This window comes from Panthera pardus, unplaced genomic scaffold (genome assembly GCF_024362965.1).
Source record: "Panthera pardus isolate Hobbes unplaced genomic scaffold, ASM2436296v1 HiC_scaffold_10, whole genome shotgun sequence".
In the NCBI taxonomy this organism is placed as follows: domain Eukaryota; kingdom Metazoa; phylum Chordata; class Mammalia; order Carnivora; family Felidae; genus Panthera; species Panthera pardus.
Genome location: NW_026526655.1, coordinates 27,902,745 through 27,923,321, shown reverse-complemented (window position 1 = coordinate 27,923,321; position 20,577 = coordinate 27,902,745). Strand labels below are relative to the sequence as shown.

Here is a 20,577-nt window from a genome sequence, read left to right as displayed (position 1 = left end):
CCTTTCCCCCTTCCTTCTCTCTCTCTCTCTCTTTCTTTCTCTCTCCCCCTCCCCCTCTCCCTCTCTCCCTCCCTCCCTCTCCTTCCCTCCCCCTCCCGCCCCCCACAATTATTATAAACAGTGGTTAGGAGAAAGGCAATCAGAGAACTCGAGAGGGTTGTGGGCAGTCTTTAGCACACAGGTGCTTAGCAGCACACCACGCTACCCAGGGCCTGCCTTGGCTGTGGCTCTTCTGGACAGCAGGGAACTTTGAGACCACTCCCCGAGGACCCAGGGCGCCCCAAGAGACAGCGGGTTGGAAGCGGGTACAGAGTGGACAGAAGTAGAGACGGCGGGAGCTGCGGGTGGCGGCAGCAGCGCCCAGGGTCCGTGGCCCTCGGGTCCTCTGGGCTGCGGGACGCAGTGACTTTTAGGAGGAGCGCGAGCGTCCCCCCGCTCCTCCTGCCTCCACGCGGGGCGCGCCGGGATCGGGGCGGGGGGTGGTGGTGGTCCGAGAGCGCCCCCCTCTCCCACGCGGGCCTCGCGGGGCGGTGAGTCAAGGCCGGGAGCCGAGCCGCTCTCCCCGGCAGACCCGACCGAGGCGCGGGCGGCGGCGCGCAGGACGGGGATCCGAGACGCGCTCCCGCCGCCCCAGCTGCGCCGCGCTCCCGGCCACAAGTTTGCCCCGCGTTGGCCAAGTTGCGAGTGGGGAGCCTCTCCGGGCTCCGGGGTGAGCGTCCGTCTTCTCGCTCGGGCTGGTCCGGGCATGGCCGGGCCGGGAGCGTCGCCCCACGTCTGGGGGTGGCTGCTGCTCGGAGGTTGCCTTCTCGTCGAAGCCCAGGTAAGAGTCCGTGCCCCGCGGCACCTGCTTCCCGGAGCCTCGGGACGCGGCGTTAGGGAGACGGAGACCGAGGCGCGCTGGGCTCACGCCGACACATCCGGGCGCGCGCACACACACACACACACACACACACACACACACACACACACACACGCACCCAGCAGGGTTTGACAGGCATTTAGTGGAGCTGCAAAGAATTACTTTAGGTGAGGGTCCTGGGGTGGGTACTATTCAGACCACCGTCTTGGCAGATGCAAGGTGAAGGGATATTCACGGGTTCTGGATCAGGAAGCGAGGCTGGGAGGTGAATGAACTTTTCTTGCCCTTACACTCCTTGGTTCTCATTTAATTAGTCCAAATTATTTTTGTCTGCTGGCAATTTACTGTCACTTTTGAGAACTTGAACTTCTAGGATTGATAGTAACTACTACTGAAAGCCGGGATAACCGGCTTTCCCTGATAGAGAATCACGAATCATTAATGCGAAGATGTTAGATAGAAGAGAAATACAGTGTTAAATAAGGCTCAGTTTGCTAATGTTAAGATAGTGACATCAGTGATAGTTGTCATTTTGTACCGATAATACTGTTTAGAGATTTTCTGGGTGAATTTTTTGAATGGAACCTCTATAATGTGCAAATTACAATTCAACGTCACATTTTTTTGAGTCAAATAAAATGTAGGGTTTACACTCAGCTTTTCAGATGGACTGTAAGGAGATGCGTGTAGTTGTGGATGTAATGCAGAAGAGCCCTGTGAATTTAAGCTGTATCAACATTATTTCTCTCTTCTTTTCAGCAGGGGGCGCACCTTGACCATCAAATGGAGCCCCAAGTGTTTCTGTGTTGTGTTTTGTTTTGTTTTTTGTTAGTTTTTTTTGTTTTACATTCTTTAACCATGAGAAAATCAAGGCATTGATTTATGTACTGATACTGTCCAAACTTACTACTATGTTTTTGGCTTTCAGATGACCAGTTTATATGTCAATTATCCTAACAGGGCTAAGGTAAAGGGAATAGTGTTCTGCTAAATACTGGGCTTTACCTAGCATGACCTAGGATGTTTAATGCAAACAACTTATGTTAAAAAATCAATCGAACAATATGTGTGTTTTATCTTGACTAATACTATTAGCAATTGTAGGGTATGCTCAAACCTGAAAATTTTCACTAACATAACAGAAGGAATATGAGCAAATGGGAAAAAAAGACACCCTAAGAATTTGGTGACAGTTATGGAACTCTGGTGATCTCTAATATATTTCCTGTGTTTCTGTCTCATAAAATACGAATAATGTGCTTAAAAACATTGCTTCCTTGTATAAGGGAAAAATGAACTCTAACCATTTGTTTTATTCAGTGTTCTAGATTGCTTTTTCCAAGGGAATGGAGGATATTGATTAGCACAACCCCCTACCCTCACCCCCAATCACTATGGGATTGTGGGAAGAATTTTTCCTTTAATTTTAGCTTTCAATAAAACAATAAGGACATTTGGATGCTTTTTCTGTAATTTTAAACTATTTACATCTTGGGCCATATAATTCCTTGTTGTGGGGAGTGTCTTGTACATGTAGGGTATTTAGCAGCGCCCCTGTCCTTCCCACTAGATGCCTGTAGCATCCCCTGACACCTTCCCAGTTTTGACAACTAAAAATGTCTCTAGATGTTGCCACATGTCCCTTGGGAGGCAAAGTTAGCTCTGGTTAAGACACATTGCTTTAAACTGACTTCAATTTATATTTATAAATTAAGAATTGTATGAAATGACAGTTTGTGATAATATGTTACATTTTTGGCCCCTTAAGCAAAATCTGAAGGTTAAGCGAAATCTGGAAGTGAGAAGAAAGTGATTTAGGTCAACACACTGACACCTTCTCTGATATTCAGTTTCTTCGTCTTCATTCCCAGCTAATATGTATATTGAATTTAGAGAATATATTGAAGGGAATGCATCAAAGCAGAAAAGCTTGTGTAGAACAAATGTTTAACATTCAGTAAACATTGGATCACATCCCAAAATAGATAATATAGACTAGTATCTGTCAATTGGTTTTAAATATCTCTGTGATTTTTGGTTGGTGAAATTGCTGCCTTGGCCTGAATGCACAGTTCAAAACCTATGCATTCACACCTCAGGTGTTATTACAGTGCCCAGTAATGCCTTTCCTAAAGGCAGGTGATCATGTGGCAATGGGGAGCACTGTATAAATATGTGTAGTATTTTGTTTACTGTGTCACTGGGTCCTTCTGGACCCAGGCTCTGAGATGGAACTAGTGTTACAATTAGATTTGTTTGGTGGGGGGATAATGCCTCTGAAAGAGAAGGGAGTGAGAAAGTATGATCGGACAGGGAGAGCTTCACATCGGGATGCAAATCTGCCAGAGTCTCGGCCAACCTCACGCAGACCTCAGGGGTAAAGGTTGCCCATCGGAGGAGTCCCACGTGGCGATAAAGTGGCCAGCTCCTACTACTCCCATTGTTGCTTATTTACTAGCTCAGGGTTGTTTGTGTAATTGTGCACTTGGCCCCAGATCTGAGACTGGCATTTGAAAGTCCGGCAGCTGGAGGCTATCAGGCAACCATACTCCTTACAGACAAATGGTTGGTTCTTTCTTGAATGACTATCTCAGTGTCTGCCTTCCTTACAAAATTATCAAGGAACAACATTGGTTTTGCTGGGCTCGAGAGTCAGCTGACTCCACATGATTCAGTCACCTACACCAGGCTCCATGGCTGCAGATCAGTGTGGCTCTGACAGTATATGGGCAGGGAAGTGAATGCAAATCCATCACCACAACTGGAGAAAATTCCCAGAAGATCATGACATAGTGGATGGAAGTATATATGTTCTATAGAGTACTAGGTTTGAGCAGATACCAACGGGCAGGTTTTATTTTTCAGTAATCACTTCAGGGACATTCTGGTGTGGGGGAAGGAGCAGTAGCCTCGGAACCCAAAAACCGTGTTCAAATTCCTCCTCTGATAACATGAAACCTCCTTGGGCATGAAACTTGATCTCTCTACTCTTATTTTGTTCACTAAGAAGGATAAGCTATACTGACCTTCTAGTGTAAAGATTCAGAGTCTACTGGGGAATCAAATCTCTTACTTGTGGGGAGGGGATGAAAATCAGTGACAATATTTATTTACCTACCAAGTACTAAATACTGTGCTAAACATTTTAATCTATTGTTATTTAATTCTCATAGTAACTTTATGAGATAGGCACTGTAATTATCCATTTCATGAGAAAATGGAACTAAAATATGTTAGGTAATATTCTCAAGTCACACAGTTAACAAGTAGAGTAGTTATTATTTAGACCCTAGCTTCTACTCTGAAATTCTCCCTCTCACTCCCCCCAGATTGGTGCTCTCATTGTGGAGATCAGTGTGGCACTGCTTAGCTAAGTATGTCTCTTCATACCTTCTGTCCCAACAGTATTCACCCCTGTGTATATATCCCAAGGAATTTCTCACACAAGTCCATAGTGGTTATTGCAATAATTCTGTGGTGTTGGGGTCAACTGGGTGTTCATAATGGGATACTGTGAAACTTAAAAAGCAGTAGATTCAAGGTACACAAAATAGCATATATGAGATCCTTTCAAAGAGGATAAGATATGTCATATAAACAATGAGATATATGACATAATTCCACTTACATACATTTAAATACAAGCACATGAAGCAGCAATATATGTTGTATAAACATCGAGATAAAAGATATATGTGTATATGTCTATTCACACAAGTGGTTGCATTTGGGAAGGTAGAGAAGTAGGAGTGGGGTATAGAGGTAAAAGGGGATAGATCGATAAATAAATAAAATGAGTAAGCCTACAGCCTGTATGTCAATCTCTGTGTCAGTTGGAGATTGTGGTGATAACAGATGTAACTACCAACAAGCCATCATTGGTAGATTTAAGAAGGAGGACAGAATGAGGACATAGGCAGCTTCTCCAAGATGGTAAGCTAAGGGACTGTTCTGAGCAAAATCAAGCTGAAACTTGCCTGGATTATGTCTGCATTGTACTTATTTCCATAAGCACTACTGTAGTTAAAGATCCAGTGGTTGGTTGGTTCTCCTTCTGACCTGTTGACAGCCAGGATGGTTTCATTGTCTTCTAGTCATAGGGGAAGCCTTGTAGCCCTAAGGCGGTGGACTTCTCTGTGGCTGCATTGTGGGTAGAATCTTCAGCCCTGGCAGCCCAGAAGCTCCAAGATGGAAGGGAGCTAGATATGGCCTTTTCCTGCCAATGCACAGAGAGGTTTCATGTCTTTGGAACTTCCTCAATTCTTTGTGAATAAAAATACTATCTTTCACTGATGTTCACACATTCCATTTATTTTCCCGTCTTGAGCTTCAGTTGGTTTTGTCATGTACTAGAATCCATGTTCTTTCTTTCTTCTGGGGTTTTTGCCTTCTTCCTGAGTTACTCTTTAAATCTTTTAACAGCAATGTGACTTTAGGCAGCCCTTTGTACCTTTTGAGTCTTCGTTTCCTCCATTCTAAAGTGATGGGCAATAATGGTGTTTATCTCATGGGATGTGAGAATATTGAATTGAAAAGTATGCAAACCGGGGCGCCTGGGTGGCTTAGTTGGTTAAGCAACTGACTCTTGATTTTGGCTCAGGGCATGATCTTATGGTGTGAGATCGAGCCCCACGTCGTAGAGCCTGCTTGGGATTCTCTCTCTCCCTGTCTCTCTCTCTCTGCCACTCACCTGCGCATGCTCTCTCTGTCTCTCTCTCTCTCTCTGTCTCAAAAAAATAAACTTTTTTTTTGAAAAAAGAAAAAAAAGAAAAATATGCAAACATGCAAAAGCCTTAAGGCGTCTAATAATGAAAATGCCAGATCTTTTCTGTAAGTAGATTGGCTAAGGGCTTTTTATTGGATGATTATTAGATTGAGATTTTTAAAATTTATTTTATTTATTTTTTATTTTTGAGAGAGCGCAGGAGCACAAGTCAGGGAGGTACAGAGAGAGAATTCTAAGCATGCTCCACCCTGTCAGAGTGGAGCCAGACGTGGGGCTCAGTCCTACGAACCATGGTATCATGACCTGAGCAACCTACTGAGACATCCAGGCACCCCAGATTGAGATTATTTCTAAACATGACTGGGAGCCACTAAAGGCTTTGTGTGTGTGTGTGTGTGTGTGTGTGTGTGTGTGTGTGTGTGTGAATTTTTCAAGGTTATTTTCTGCCTCCAACACTGTTCCTTCTATTCCTTAGTTTCTCCTTCAGAACCCAATTACATTCTGACAGCAATTGGACATTTTATTCATAGTGTTTATTAATTTATTAGCAAATTATCTTCCGAGTATTTATTAATGTGAGTACTTGATTAATATCTGTGTTCCCCTTTCAAGAAACCATTCTGAAGACAGAGCAGGTAATCGGAAGGCAGTTGCAGCCATTCTGAGAACACTGGTGTGTCTTTGTAGAATTGGAGATGCAAGTAGGCAGAGGGAATCAAGAGGTAGTTAGAAGGTACATTCAGGTGAAGGAAGAGTGGGTCGGGGCAGATATGATGAGTGAAATTTTTAGATAAGCTGTGTGTGAGGTACCTGAGTTATTTAGTAGATGGTTGGATATTATAAAGCTTAAGAAAAGCTCTGGATTAACATCAGCACTTCATAGGGGGTCCCTGAAACCACGTGTGTGAATGATATTCTCAACAAGACTACAATGGAATTAAAAGGGCTGGCTAACTTGTTTAAAAGAGGGTATGCAGATAGGTTTTTTTGTAAGATTACCCCTGGATTGCAAACTCACAGGGGACAAGGGACTAATAAACAATTTGGAACACCTTGTGACAATTAGCATGGTGCCTTTGGGTAACATACATGTTTGAATGAGATCATTTGTATTTCTTTCATTTTAAGAAAACTCATCCTCTTTGATCCCACTTGGAACTGAAGTCTCTAAGCATTTACTCCAGTTTTAATTTTAAAAATTAATCACTCTCTTCTAAGGGACAGAAGTAACTGCCCTGGGTACAAAGGATGTCACAGAACCTGCATCTTTCTAGTCATGGAGATGGAGAGAAAAGTGCTGTTGGTCTCTAAGAGAGTTCAATGTTTCCAGAGCTCTCTTGTCCTAATAAGTGATAAACAAGCAGGCTCAGTGTTGAGCCTGACCGTTATTCCATTGGCTGATGGAATTTTATAGATGCTCAAAGAAAGTAAATCATAGCTTTTTGGAGGGGGACAAAAGTATATAAAATGGTTAAGATGATGGACTTTGATATAAGAACTGAATTTGTAATCTAAGAACTGAATTTGGAATCTATGTTTCCTACTCTCTAGCTATCACTTAACATGTCAAAAACTCAGTGTCTCCATTTGAAAAATGGGGATGACCTAAGGCCAAATTCATTGAGTTGGTGTGTGGGTTACACATCATGAAAACCTCAGGAGAAGCATTTAATGTAGTACATGTCACAGAGTTTGCTCATTCTCCCTGCCATCATTGTCATCATCATCATCATTTTGATTATATTTTCTAATTAGCTACTGTTGGTATAGAGAAACTGTTATTTTTAGTTATTGATTCATACCTACCGGGTTTATTCTGGAGCAGTAACAATTTTCTCCAATAACTATATCTGTTACTTCTTTTTATCTTTTGTCTTATTGCATTAGTTAGAACTCCCAATGTAATATTGAATGGTAGTGATTATTATAGGCATTCTATCTTGTTTATTATTATTACTTCAACTGGGACTTCTTCTAAAGATTTATCAAGTATGATATTCGCTCATGTTCATCAGTGCTAATTTTATTGGTTTGTTAAATGTAAGGCTCATGTAGAAAGTTCTGAATTACATCATGTATGATTTTTGTTTTAAAATCATAAATGATATGCTATTTCTTTAAAAATATGTCTAAAAATAGCTGTTTTGATGTTCTGCCACAGATAGTGGACTACATGAGGGCAAGAACTGATTATTAATAACTTTCTACAGAATATGGTACCTAGTAGATACTAATTGAATATTGGTAAGTGTTTGCATGATCGTAGATAGAAGAAGTATTATATATTGCTGCTTGAATTCGCAAATAAGTCAAATACTCTTGTTAATGATAACATACGTATTGGGTGCCCCTGTGTGGCTCAGTTGGTTAAGCGTTTGACTCTTGATTTTGGCTCAGGTTATGATCTTACAATTCATGTGTTTGAGTCCTGCGTTGGGCTCTGCACTGACGGTACAGAACCTGCTTGCGATTCTCTCCTTCCTCTCTCTCTCTCTCTCTCTCCTTCTCTCTCGTCCCTCCCCTGCTGGTGCTCACTCTCTCAAAATACATAAATAAATAAAAAAAATAAAAAAATAAGATACATAGCTATAATATATTTAAACACCTAGCAAACAAACAAAAGTGTTGCTTAACACTCTGGCCAAATATTCGTGTGACTAGATTGGAATGGACTTCTATGTGTCATTAAGGCAAACTTCTGTCTTTCCTTTATGAAACCATTTACATCAAATTGCAAACTGGTTGCAAATTCTTGAATAAGAATAACTTATATTACTTGTCACTTTCCTTACTTATATAATGAGGCTAGTGCTGTTTTCTATGAGAAAAAAAATTCAGTTATTTTTTTAAAATGCACTTTCTGAGAGCAAAGATTATGTTTAACAATGCATTTAAACCAATTTTGTGGGCATGAGATATGTCTAAGCTTGCATATCCTTCTGCCCACACTACAAGAGAATCTACCTTCAGAAAGGCACTCATGCATATAATGAGCCCAAGGTGGAACTTCTCCTCTGAGCATATATGCTGGCATCTTATTTCCTAGATGAATAAAATCAGTAAGACATGACATCCGGAAGCTTTTGGGTAGTCATGTAAGTGAAAGTTAAGCACAGTTTTCATGTGGATTAATTGAAGTTAGAGATATCTAAAAATTAGAAGAAACCATGGGTGGACGCATGGGGCTTTCCCGCAGTCTTAAAAATGCCTTTTAAAAATCAATCCACAAAATGCAATATACTTCTGTTTCTCACCAGATTGGTCATATATAAGTAATGGCATTTTGTCTGTGGGTCTATCACATTTTTTTTTTTTTTACCACTCATGCTAATTGTGTAGGAAGTGCCCAAGAGCCACACTTTAGCCCCTGACCTACCTGAGGGCCAGATCCATGGCTAGGGTTTCTTTTATTTCTATCTTCTGCCACAGTGTCTATAAGTAGTGTTTTCTCCATGAAAGGTCTTGGTAGGTACTTGTAGAATAAATATACTCAACAATCCTCGCTGCAAAACCAGCACAATGAGTGGTGTCAAATGAGTAGAAAACTGGCTGACATCTTTTCTGTGAACAGAAGGAGGTACCCTGCAAATAAAATTATTTTTCCCTAGGTCTTCTTGTTTTCAATTTAGCAAAATTACAGTGGGCTACTAGGTATTACCTTTATGGTGCAGGCTCTCAAAGGGATTAAGACATGGCCTCGTTCTCCAAGGAGCTTCCACTCTAGAGGAGACCGAATGCCAACAATGCAAAGAGGAGTTCTGTGCCTTCTGTCTCCCATCCTGTGGCATCTGTCCATTCTCCTTCTCTCGTGTATTTTGTCTTTTACTTCAGTTGTTTGTGCAGTGTAGACAGAAGGTCCTCAACTAGAGATGGGAAAGGCCTGCCGATCTCTGCCAAAGGTTCTCATGTTCAGCACTTTTTTTCTTTTTTGCTTCATTAAGTTTATGTTGGTCAAATATATGTAGAAAGTGATAAAAATATAGACTTGGTGGGGCACCTGGCTGGCTCAGTTGGTGGTGCGTGTGACTCGATCTCAGGGTTGTGAGTTCGAGCTCCATATTGGGTGTAGTGATTACTTAAAAAATAAAATCTTTAAAAAAAGTATAGGCTTCATAATACTAGTTAATATTTATGCAGTGTTCACCATATAAAGGCCTTTAACTAGATGCTTTATATGGATTACTTTCTTTAATCCTCACAACAACTTTAAGAGGAAGGCAAGAAGCATTTAAGAAATTATTTTTATTAAAACATTTTTTAAACATTTATTCATTTTTGAGAGACAGAGAGAGACAGAGTGTGAGTGGGGGTGGGGCAGAGAGAGAGGGAGACACAGAATCTGAAGCAGGCTCTAGGCTCTGAGCTGTCAGTGCAGAGCCTGATGTGGGGCTCGAACTCATGGACCTCAAGATCATGACCTGACCTGAAGCTGGACACTTAACTGACTGAGCCACCGAGGCGCCCCAAGAAGCACTTTTTGAAAGTGTTTATTTTTGAGAGACTGCAAGTTGGGGAGGGACAGAAAAAGGGAGGACAGAGGATTGGAAGCAGGCTCTGAGCTGACAGCAGCAAGCCCATTGTGGGGCTTGCACTCACAAACCACAAGATCATGACCTGAGACACAGTTGGACACTCAACAGACTGAGCCACCCAGGCGCCCTGGCAAGGAGCATTATTATTACCTTTCCAACATCCATTTAATTCCTCAGCAACTTTGTGGCAAACAAAGACAAGTGGTAGAGGAAGGATGCACAGTGAAAAAAAAAAATCCAAACCTGAAAATCCCTACCCTTGTGAACTTTACATTCTGTCATTCTTTTGAAGCCTGCTCTACCTGTGGTTTCAGATATATGTGCCAAGAAATTTCCCTAGGTTATCTAGTCAGATGTATATTGGCACAATTTTACATTGAAAGCAAGATAAGATTTGTGCTTTCATTATACAGATACAGGAAAACAAAGAATACCTTATCCATTGAACAACATCTTTCTATTTAAGTTTCAGCTATGTGAGGTGAACAAGTTCTAGAGGTCTGCAGGACAATATAGTGCTTATAGTCAGCAACATGGTATTGTGCACTTCAAAGTTTAAGAGGGTAGATCTCATGTTAACTCTTTGTACCACAAAAAACAAAAACCAGACAAGAATCACAAGGACACTTTGGAAGATGTTGGCTATGTCTATTACCTTGATTTGGGTGATGGTACCATAAATGTTTGCATATGTCCAAACCCATTGAATTGTACCCATTAAATATATGCAGTTCTTTGTATTTTAATAGTGCTATTAAAAAAAAAAAACACCAAAATACCTTACCCAACAAACAAACAAAAAACCCCAAACAGGGCAAAATGGGTGAAGGTTGTCAAAATAACAAGTTTTAAAAGTTTTAAAATAAGTTTTAAAATAAGTAAGTCATGGGTTCCTTGGTTGCTCAGTCTGTTGAGTGTCCAGTTCTTGATCTTGGCTCAGGTCTTGATCTCAGGGTTGTGAGTTCAAGCCTTGCCTTGGCCTCTGTGCTGGGCATGAAGCCTACTTAAAAAAAAGTCTTTTAAATAAGTAAGTCATGAGGATGTAATGTACAGAATGGTGACTATAGTTATAATACTGTCTTGAATATTTGAAAGTTGCTAAGAGGATAGATTTTAAAATTTCTTATCACAAGAAAAAGAATTTTGTAAATGTATGGTAATGGATGTTAACTGGATGATTTGATATTTGCATATATTGTGGAATGACAAATCATTATGCTATATATCTGGAACTAATACAACATGTTCCACATGAGTGAAGTCAGATGATATTTGTCTCTCTGACTAATTTTGCTTAGCATAATACATTTTATTTCCATCCACGTTGTTGCAAATGGCAAGATTTCATTTTTTTTTGATTGCTGAGTAATATTCCATTGTGTGTGTGTGTGTGTGTGTGTGTGTGTGTGTGTGTGTGTATATATATATATATATATATATATATATATATATATATATATACCTATCTTCTTTATCCATTCATCCATCAATGGACATTTGGGCTCTTTCCATACTTTGGTTATTGTTGATAGTGTTGCTATAAACAGTGGGGTGCATGTGCCCCTTTGAATCTGTACTTTTGTATCCTTTAGATAAATACCTATTAGTGCAATTGCTGGGTTGTAGGGCAGTTCTATTTTTAATTTTTTGAGGAATCTCCATACTGTTTTTCAGAGTGGCTGCACCAGTTTGCATTCCCACCAGCAGTGCAAAAGGGTTCCCCTTTCTCCACATCCTCACCAACATCTGTCATTTCCTGAGTTGTTAATTGCAGCCATTCTAACAGGTGTGAGGTGGTATCTCATTGTGGTTTTGATTTATATTTCCCTGATGATGAGTGATGTTGAGCATTTTTTCATGTGTCTGTTAGTCATCTGGTTGTCTTCTTTGGAATGGACATGTCTATTCATGTCTTTCGTCCATGTCTTTACTGCATTATTTGTTTTTTGGGCGTTGAGTTTGGTAAGTTCTTTATAGATTTTGGATACTAACCCTTTATCTGATATGTCATTTGCAAATATCTTCTCCCATTCCATCAGTTGCATTTTATTTTGTTGATTATTTTCTTCACTTTGCAGAAGGTTTTTATCTTGATGAGGTCCCAATACTTCATTTTTGCTTTTGTTTCCCTTGCCTCCAGAGACATGTTGAGTAAGAAGTTGCTGTGGCCAAGGTCAAAGAGGTTTTTGTCTGCTTTCTTCTCTAGGATTTTGATGGCTTCCTGTCTTATTTTTAGGTCTTTCATGCATTTTGAGTTTATTTTTGTGTATGGTGTAAGAAAGCGGTCCAGGTTCATTCTTCTGCTTGTCACTGTCAAGTTTTCCCCTTGCTAGTTTTTGTTTGTCTGAGAAACTCTTTATCCCTCCTTGTACTTTGAATAACAGCCTTGCTTGATAAAGAATTGTTGGCTGCATATCTTTTTGATTCATCACATTGAATATATCCTGCCACTCCTTTCTGGCCTGCCAAGTTTCTGTGGATAGGTCTGCTGTGAAACTGATCTGTCTTCTCTTGTAGGTTAAGGATGTTTTTCCCCTTGCTGCTTTTATAATTCTTTCCTTGTCTGTGTATTTTGTGAATTTGACTATGATATGCTTTATTGATGGCCAGTTTTTGTTGAATCTACTGGGAGTTCTCTGTGCTTTGTGGATTTTGATGTCTGTGTCTTTCTCCAGATTAGGAAAGTTTTCTGCTGTGATTTGCTCACAAAAACCTTCTACCCCCTTTTTCTCTCTCTTCATTTTCTGGGACTCCTATGACTTAGATGTTATTCCTTTTTAATAAGTCACTGAGTTCTCTAATTCTTAAATCATGCTCTTTTGCCTTAGTTTCCCTCTTTTTTTCTGCTTCATAATTCTCCATAGTTTTGTCTTCTATATCACTAATTCACTGCTCTGTTTCATCCATCCTTGCCACTGTGACATCTATTTGAGATTGTATCTCGGTTATAGCATTTTTAATTTAGTCATGGTTAGATTTTACCTCTTTTATCTCTGCAGAAAGAGATTCTATGCTTTTTTTCTACCCCATCTAGTATTCTTATTATCATGGTTCTAAATTATAGAATACATCTTGCTTATATCTGTATTGATTAAGCCCTGGCTGTCATTTCTTCCTGTTCTTTTTTTGGGGTGAATTCCTTTGTTTTATCATTTTGGAGATGAAAAAGAATTAATAAAATAAAAAAATGAAAGTTAAAAAATTAAAAACAACACAAAAAATCAAATAAAGGAAGCTAAATCCTAGGTGTGTTTTGGTCTGCTTGTTAAAAGAAACTTGATAGAATAGAGAAAAAAGGGAAAGAAAAGGAAAAAAGTAAGAAAAAGTTTAAAAATTAAAAAAGTATATACAATAAAATGGAATAAAATGAAATGAAGAAAGTGACATAGAATTAAAAAATTACAAAAAACAAAAAACATAGTAAGTAGAATTTAAAAAATTATTTAAAAAAATGAAAATAATAAATTTTTTCTCTTTCTGTATCCAAGAAAAAGAAAAGAGAGGAGAACAAAGAAAAAAAAATAGACCAGCAAACAGAATGAAACCTGAATGAAGTTACATCTAGTTTCCCCTAAAATTCAAGCTATGAATCACTTTATAGTCCATATACCCAGCAGGCAGAGAGACTTGTGATGGTCCTCTAGGGCATTTGCTGTGAGGGTGCAGTTGGGCGGGGCTTGGTGTAATGGCTCTGTTCTCCACTAGGTGGCCCTTCTTAGTTTACTGGGGTGGATCAATGAGGTGTGCGTATGCATCTATGTGCACACACAGGAGAGATGAAAATGGATTCATCCAGCTTCCTAGTCTCTGGCACAGGAACTCTGAGCTCTGAAATTTCTGACTCTGTGCACCCCTGTTTATAGAGTCCTAATGGTATTGAAACCCTCTTCTTTCTCCCTGTCAGTGGTTTTGGGGAACAGATTTCTTGTTCAGTCCCTTTTAAGTGTTTCCACTCTTTCTCTTTCCACTCTTTTGGAGGGAAAGCTTTTCCTGCACTCTTCTCCCCTTTCTCTGTTCTCTCTCTGCAAAACCAGCTCCCTACTTGGGGTGCCTGGGTGGCTCAGTCGGTTAAACATCCAACTTCCGCTCGGGTCATGATCTCATGGTTCATGGGTTCAAGCCCTGTGTCGGGCTCTGTGCTGACAGGTTGGAGCCTGGAGCCTGCTTTAGATTCTGTCTCTGTTTCTCTGCCCCTCCCCTACTCTCTCTCTCTCTCAAATATAAAAAATAAAACATTAAAAAAACCCCACACGAAACAGCTCCCTACCCTCCGTGGCTTCTCTCTCCCCCAGTTCACCTCTCCTCACGGCATACTTGCTAAGTTCTGTGGCTCAAGTTATGCAGATTGTTGTGTTAATCCTCAGATCAATTTCCTAGGTGTGCAAAATGGTTTGGTGATGATCTAACTGCATTTCAGGATGAGAGAAGCCGAGAACTTCCATGCTGCTCTGACTTCTTGGCCCTTCCGCCTGTCTCCCCATTTATCTGTCCAAATGTTTGTGTCCCAAACTACACTGATCTCACACCGTCTTGTCAAATATAGCTCTCTCCCACTCCCCTATCCCCCCACCCCCACCCCACTGGGTTAAATTTTACTTTACCTCCAATAAGACCATGTGGATTCACACTTCTTCCTGATTTAGAAACCTTTTATTATTCCCGTATCTGCTGAGTAAATTCCTCATTACTTGTTCTCTTCCTCCTCCTCCTCCTCCCCGCTATTACTCATTCAACTAAGAACAGTCACACCTTGCCTCCTCTCTTTCATCCATAAAGCCAGCTATTATGTGATTGGTGGTTACATCCTTGTATCAGAAATCAAGGAAACCAGAGTTTAGTTCCAACATTCATCCCCCCTGTTTTTTGAGGGGTCATAGATGGTTTAATTTACAAGCTCTCATAGTAATTTTCCTTTATTCTCTTAATGTACATGCATAATTGTTATAGCTAATGAGTGCACAGAGTTTCTACTATGTGAAACTTACCTTATAGTTTGTGGGCCTTATTATTGATGGTGACTTTTACCTCATTGCTTTTGCTGGAAATTAGCCTTCTCATTCTCATTGGATATCAACCATGTTATTTTTCCCAGTCACTACTCCTTCCCAGGAATCCTCAGCTATGCTGCATGACAGATGTGTTGCCTCGGGTGGTGACACCATAGATGCAAATGGATGGAATGTTGGCCAATGCAATTTGGCCTGCAGCCTGATTTTCTGTATCTCAAATTTTTGTTGCCAACTGCTTGAAGGAAACAGTCATCTTCTTGATGATTTGTTATGTCACCAAATAGGGCAACACTGTTTTTTTGGGTGAAGGTAGCTTATTTATTTTGTATTGTACTGCTTTTTTTAGGTTGTACAATGTGATTCTTTCAAAGGTGTACAACATGATGATTTCATGTATGTCTACATTGTGACATGATTATCATTATCAAGGTCATTAGCACATCAATCACTCACTTTTTCGTTCATTCTTTTTTTTATTTTTATTTTTTATGGTGAAACACTTAAGATCGACAGACTTACCTTGGAGATATTATGGGTTTGGTTCCAGACCATTGCAATAAAGTGAATATTGCAATAAAGTGAGTCAAAAGAATTATTGGGTTTCCCAGTGAATATAAAAGTTATATTTACACTATACTGTAGTATATGAAGTATATAATAGCATTATGTCTGAAAAAAACAATGTACATATCTTAATTACAAATACTTTATTAATAAAAAAATGCTAACCATAATCTGAGCTTTCAGTGAGTCATAATCACTGATCACAGATAACCATAACTAATATAATAATAAATGAAAGAGTTTGAAATATTGCAAGTATTACCAGAATGACACAGAGACATGAAGTGAGCAAATGCTGTTCGAAAAATGGTGCTGAAAGACTCACTCAGTGCAGGGTCACCCCAAACGTTTAATTTGTAAAAAAAAAAAAAAAAAGTATCTGAGAAGCGCAATAAAGTGAAGTATGTCTGTATTTGAAATCATGTGTTTCCCCCTAATTGCAGAGACCTCATTCAAAGGAAATGTTCAGCTTTTCTATGTTCATAGAAAACTTCTCAAATTCTTAGTGTGGAAAGATTTTGAAAGCCATTTCAGATGTAACTAACTAATTAGGTTTTTAAATAACTAAAAATCTTGAGCCAACTTTGCTGAGATTTGAAAAGGGAGCCTTTGCCTTAAGGATTGAATGCACACTGTTTGATCTTATGTGCACAGTTTTTAACTTGGCTACCTCTGAATTTACGTTTTGATGGCAACTTTGTGTAAAATAAGTAAATTACTTTTGAGGAAGATACACATAGTTACTTCATTTGATTGTCAAGGGAGTTATTTTAAATTAGTTGATGAGTAATAGTTGACAATTAGTTTCTTGCTTAGGAGATCTGGTAATGGGTGGGAATTTAAAAATTCTCAGTTCTAATTGGGTTTCATTGAGAATAATAGGGAAGCTTTCATATTTATAGAAGTCTGTAAATTATGGGGAGCTACCTAATGCGTGGTTTCTTTTGCATTCACATTCTTTGCCAAGTAGTCTTATTATATTTGAACTTAATTTCCTCAAATTAATAGATTCTATTATGTTTCATTTAACATTTAGTTGATCTGTCATGGTTATAATCATTAATAAACTAAATACAATTCACTAAAAACTATTATATGAATTAAAAAGCTATTTTGAGAAAATTGTAGATTCACATGCAGTGTAAGAAATAATACAGGGATACTATAAACCTTTCACCCAATTTCTCCCAGTGGTGACATCTTTCATAACTATAGTACAATAACCCAAGCAGGAAATTGATATTGATGGAATCTGCCTCTTTAATTCAGATGTCACTGGTTTTATATATATTCATTGGGCATGTGTGTGTGGGGGCAGTTTTATGTAGTTTTATCACACGTAAGCAGATACACGAGACTTACCACCACAGTTAAAATACAGAACAGTTTCAATACAGGAATCCCTCCTGCTCTCCTTCTATGGCCACAACCTCTTCCTTCTCTTCCCTTGTCCCTCCCTCCCCCAATACCTAGCAATGGCTGATCTGTTCTTTACCTCTATCATCATTAAATTACTTAAGAAATTAACATTGCTTTTTCTAAGTAGCAATTGGACTCTACAAATACCTAATAAATTCATGTGGTTAAAATGAAAGAGAAAGGGTGAATGACAGGTGTGAAAAATGACAGTTCTGTGTGATCACATTTCTAGTGCTGCCTTCCTAACTGATTTTGAGCCACGTCACAGATAGATACATTATATTCTTTTTAATATTTATTTATTTTGAGAGAGAGAGCATGAGAGAGTAGGGGAGGGAGAGAGAGAGAGAGAGAGAGAGAGAGAGAGAGAGAGAATCCTAAGCAGGTTCCTTGCTGTCAGTGCAAAGCCTGATGTGGGGCTCCATCCTATGAACTGTGAGATCATGACCACAGCCAAGACCTGTGAGACACTCAACTGACTGAGCCCCCAGGTGTCCCTGGATACATTATATTCTTAAACTGCTTTCAGTTTGTTTCCTGCATGAACAGAGTCATGGGAAGTTTTATGGTTTATTGCCTAATGTGAAAAATGGACTGGACTTTGGATTAGCTCTGAGTTAGAGGTCAGTTTGTGAAAGGATTAAAAATCTTGAAGGGTGACTGGGTGGCTCAGTCAACAAAGCGTCTGACTCTTGATCTTGGCTCAGGTCATGATCTCATGGTGTGAGATCCAGCCCGGTGTTGGGCTCTGTGCTGATGGTGTGGAGACTGCTTGGGATTCTCTCTCTCTCCCTCTCTGTCTCTGACCCTCCCCCACTTATGCTCACTCTCATTCTCTCTCTCTTGAAATAAATAAACAAACAAAAATCTTGAGAAGTCTGGACGCGCGCGCAGCGCGCGTGTGTGTGTGTGTGTGTGTGTGTGTGTGTGTGTATTCTGTGTATTTTATCCATATAACTTGTTTTACTTTGAATTAACAAAGGACAAATGGGGAAACACTTTCATAGTTGGTGTTTTAATTAAAGGTGGATGGTTCAAAGCTATCATTTATTATAACAGATTCCTTTTCTTTGTTAGAACCCAATATTACAGACAATAAATTATAAATAATTAAAACCATGTTTCATTCTCCATCTCACTTCACAAAATAAAAACTTTGCCTGCTCTCAGGGACGCACACTCCTGGGAGTGAAATCAGTATTTAAGAAAGTAAAATAAAATATTAATAGGTCTATATGAACTCTTTTGAGGCCTGTGTGAAAACATGGAGTAGAAAGTTAATAAAACTGATTTATTATTTGGCCCAGGAAACTAGACTATATGATAAGTCCTGAATTCCAAACAAATTTTTTTATTATAGACAAGCTCACCTTCCTTTTGGAGTATGGAAAGTAGAATGTCTAAAGAAATTCATTCTCTTTAAACATTCTTTCAATCCTTTCTGACTTAGAGTCAGATTTGGTATATAAATATTACAATAACTTCCTAAGAAGGCATTATATACATTAAGGAAACTTCATTTTATAAAGGAGATATTTTTGCAAAATTATAAAATCATCATATTTTAACAGGTCTTACTTACCTTTGTTTTTTGCAACCACCTTGTGGCAAATCTTCATTTACTAGAATGAGGTAATATTTTAAAATATTATATTGTGTTTTTTCAAGTTAGGTGGATTCTTTTTTAAAATATTGACTTATTGAGATAATTGTAGATTCATATGCATTTATAAGAAATAATACAGAGAGAACCCTGTACCCTCTACTCAATTTCTCCCAGTGGTAACATCTTACAAAACTATAGTACAATATCACAACCAGCATATTGACATTGATCCAGTCAAGATACAGATATATTCCATCTCCAAAAGAATTGCCTTTGTTGCTGTTCTATAGCCTCCCTCACATCTCCTTCTCCTCAGCCCTGGGGCAACCACTAATCTTTTCTCCATTTCTATAATTCACTTTGTGTCCTCTCTCTTTTTTTCTTTGTCCGCTTGCTAGAAGTTTGTCAATTTTATCATCTTTTCAAAGACATAGCTCTTTGTTTCATTGACATTCTCTACTGTGTTTTTTTTTGTTTGTTTTAATTTTATTGATTTCTGTTTTTATCTGTATTGTCTTTTTTCCTACTTGTTTTATTGTTAGTTTGCTCTCCTTTTTCCAGATTCTTGAGATGGAACATTGTGTTATTGATATGAGACTTTTCTTCTTTTGCAATGTAGGTATTTAGTGCTGTAAATTTCTCTCAGCGTTGCTTTAGCTATGCCTTATGCATTTGGATATTTTGTGTTTTCATTTTCATTTAGTTCAGTGTATTGTTTTGATTTCCCTTGAGCCTTACTTTTTGACCCATGGATTATTTAGAAGTGTGTTGTTTAGTTTCCAAGTGTTTGGAGATTTTCCTGTTATTTTCTGTTTTTGATTTCTAGTTTGATCCCATTGTGGTCTGAGAACATACTCTGTATGATTTCAGTTCTTCTAAACTTGTTGAGATCTGTTTTATGGCCAGGGATGTGGTCTGCCTTGATATATATTCTGTGAACACTTGGAAAGAATGTGTATTCTGCCTTGTTGAGTGAAGTGTTCTATAAATGTCTATTAGATCTCTTGGTTGGTGGTCTTGTTGAGTTCTTTTATCTCTTTGTTGCTTTTCTGTCTAGTTGTTCTATCAATGGAGAAAGGAGTATTGAAATTTTAAACTGTAATTGTGGATTTGTCTATTTCCTCTTTCAATTCTATCAATTTTTGCTTCACTTTTTTTTTTTTTTTGATGCATCCACTTTTATGATAGCTGTGTTTTCTTGGTGGAATGACACTTTTGTCTTCATATAGTGTCCCTCTTGGTCTCTGGTAAGTTTGTTTTCTCTGAAGTATACTTTATCTGGTATTAATATAGTTGGGGAAATAAGGGTGTCAATAGAAGTTCAGGTTCCCCAGCCAGCTGCTGTTGGCACCTAAGATGGGGCTCCTTGTTACTGATGGGTGGGGATGGGAGTTGTAGGCCCCATGTGGTCTCCACTGACAGCACAATGGGGTGGCCTCGTTGCAGGCTGACTTACTTGCTACTCGCTACTCAGTCTTTCCTGACAGCACCCCAGAGGGCGGATGGAGGGATACTTTGTTACTGCCAGCAGGGGGTGGAAGTCCAGGCTCCCCAGTAACACTGGAAAGGCGAGGGCACTTGTCCCAGAGCAGTGTGGGTGAATGTCCTGGCTCTCTACTTTGCTCTGAAACTATCTCTGGAGAGAGTGTAGGGTCACCTCCTTACAGCCCACCAAGGGTAGAAGACTAGGCGCTCCACTTGGCCTTTGAGGTGTCAGGATAAAACTGCAGCTTTTCTCCTGTGGTGTTTGGCTTAGATTGGGCTATTATTGTGTGAGAGTTTTCTGTCTAGTCAGGCTCCTCCTTTCCTTCTTTGCTATAGAGAGCAAGGTTTTCTGGAGGCTTTTTCTTTTTTTTTTTTTT

General features: G+C 39.3%; 1 protein-coding gene across 1 annotated transcript in view; it reads left to right on the top strand.

The window, feature by feature from the left end:
• The first annotated feature begins 494 nt into the window (after window positions 1-494).
• Window positions 495-20,577, top strand: part of PTH2R (parathyroid hormone 2 receptor) — an 83,876-nt gene continuing 63,793 nt past the window's right edge. Inside the window, exon 1 of the mRNA XM_053905413.1 lies at window positions 495-820. Within this exon, the coding sequence (XP_053761388.1) occupies window positions 746-820 (75 nt within the window). The 5' untranslated portion in view covers window positions 495-745. The remainder of the gene's footprint in view (window positions 821-20,577) is intronic.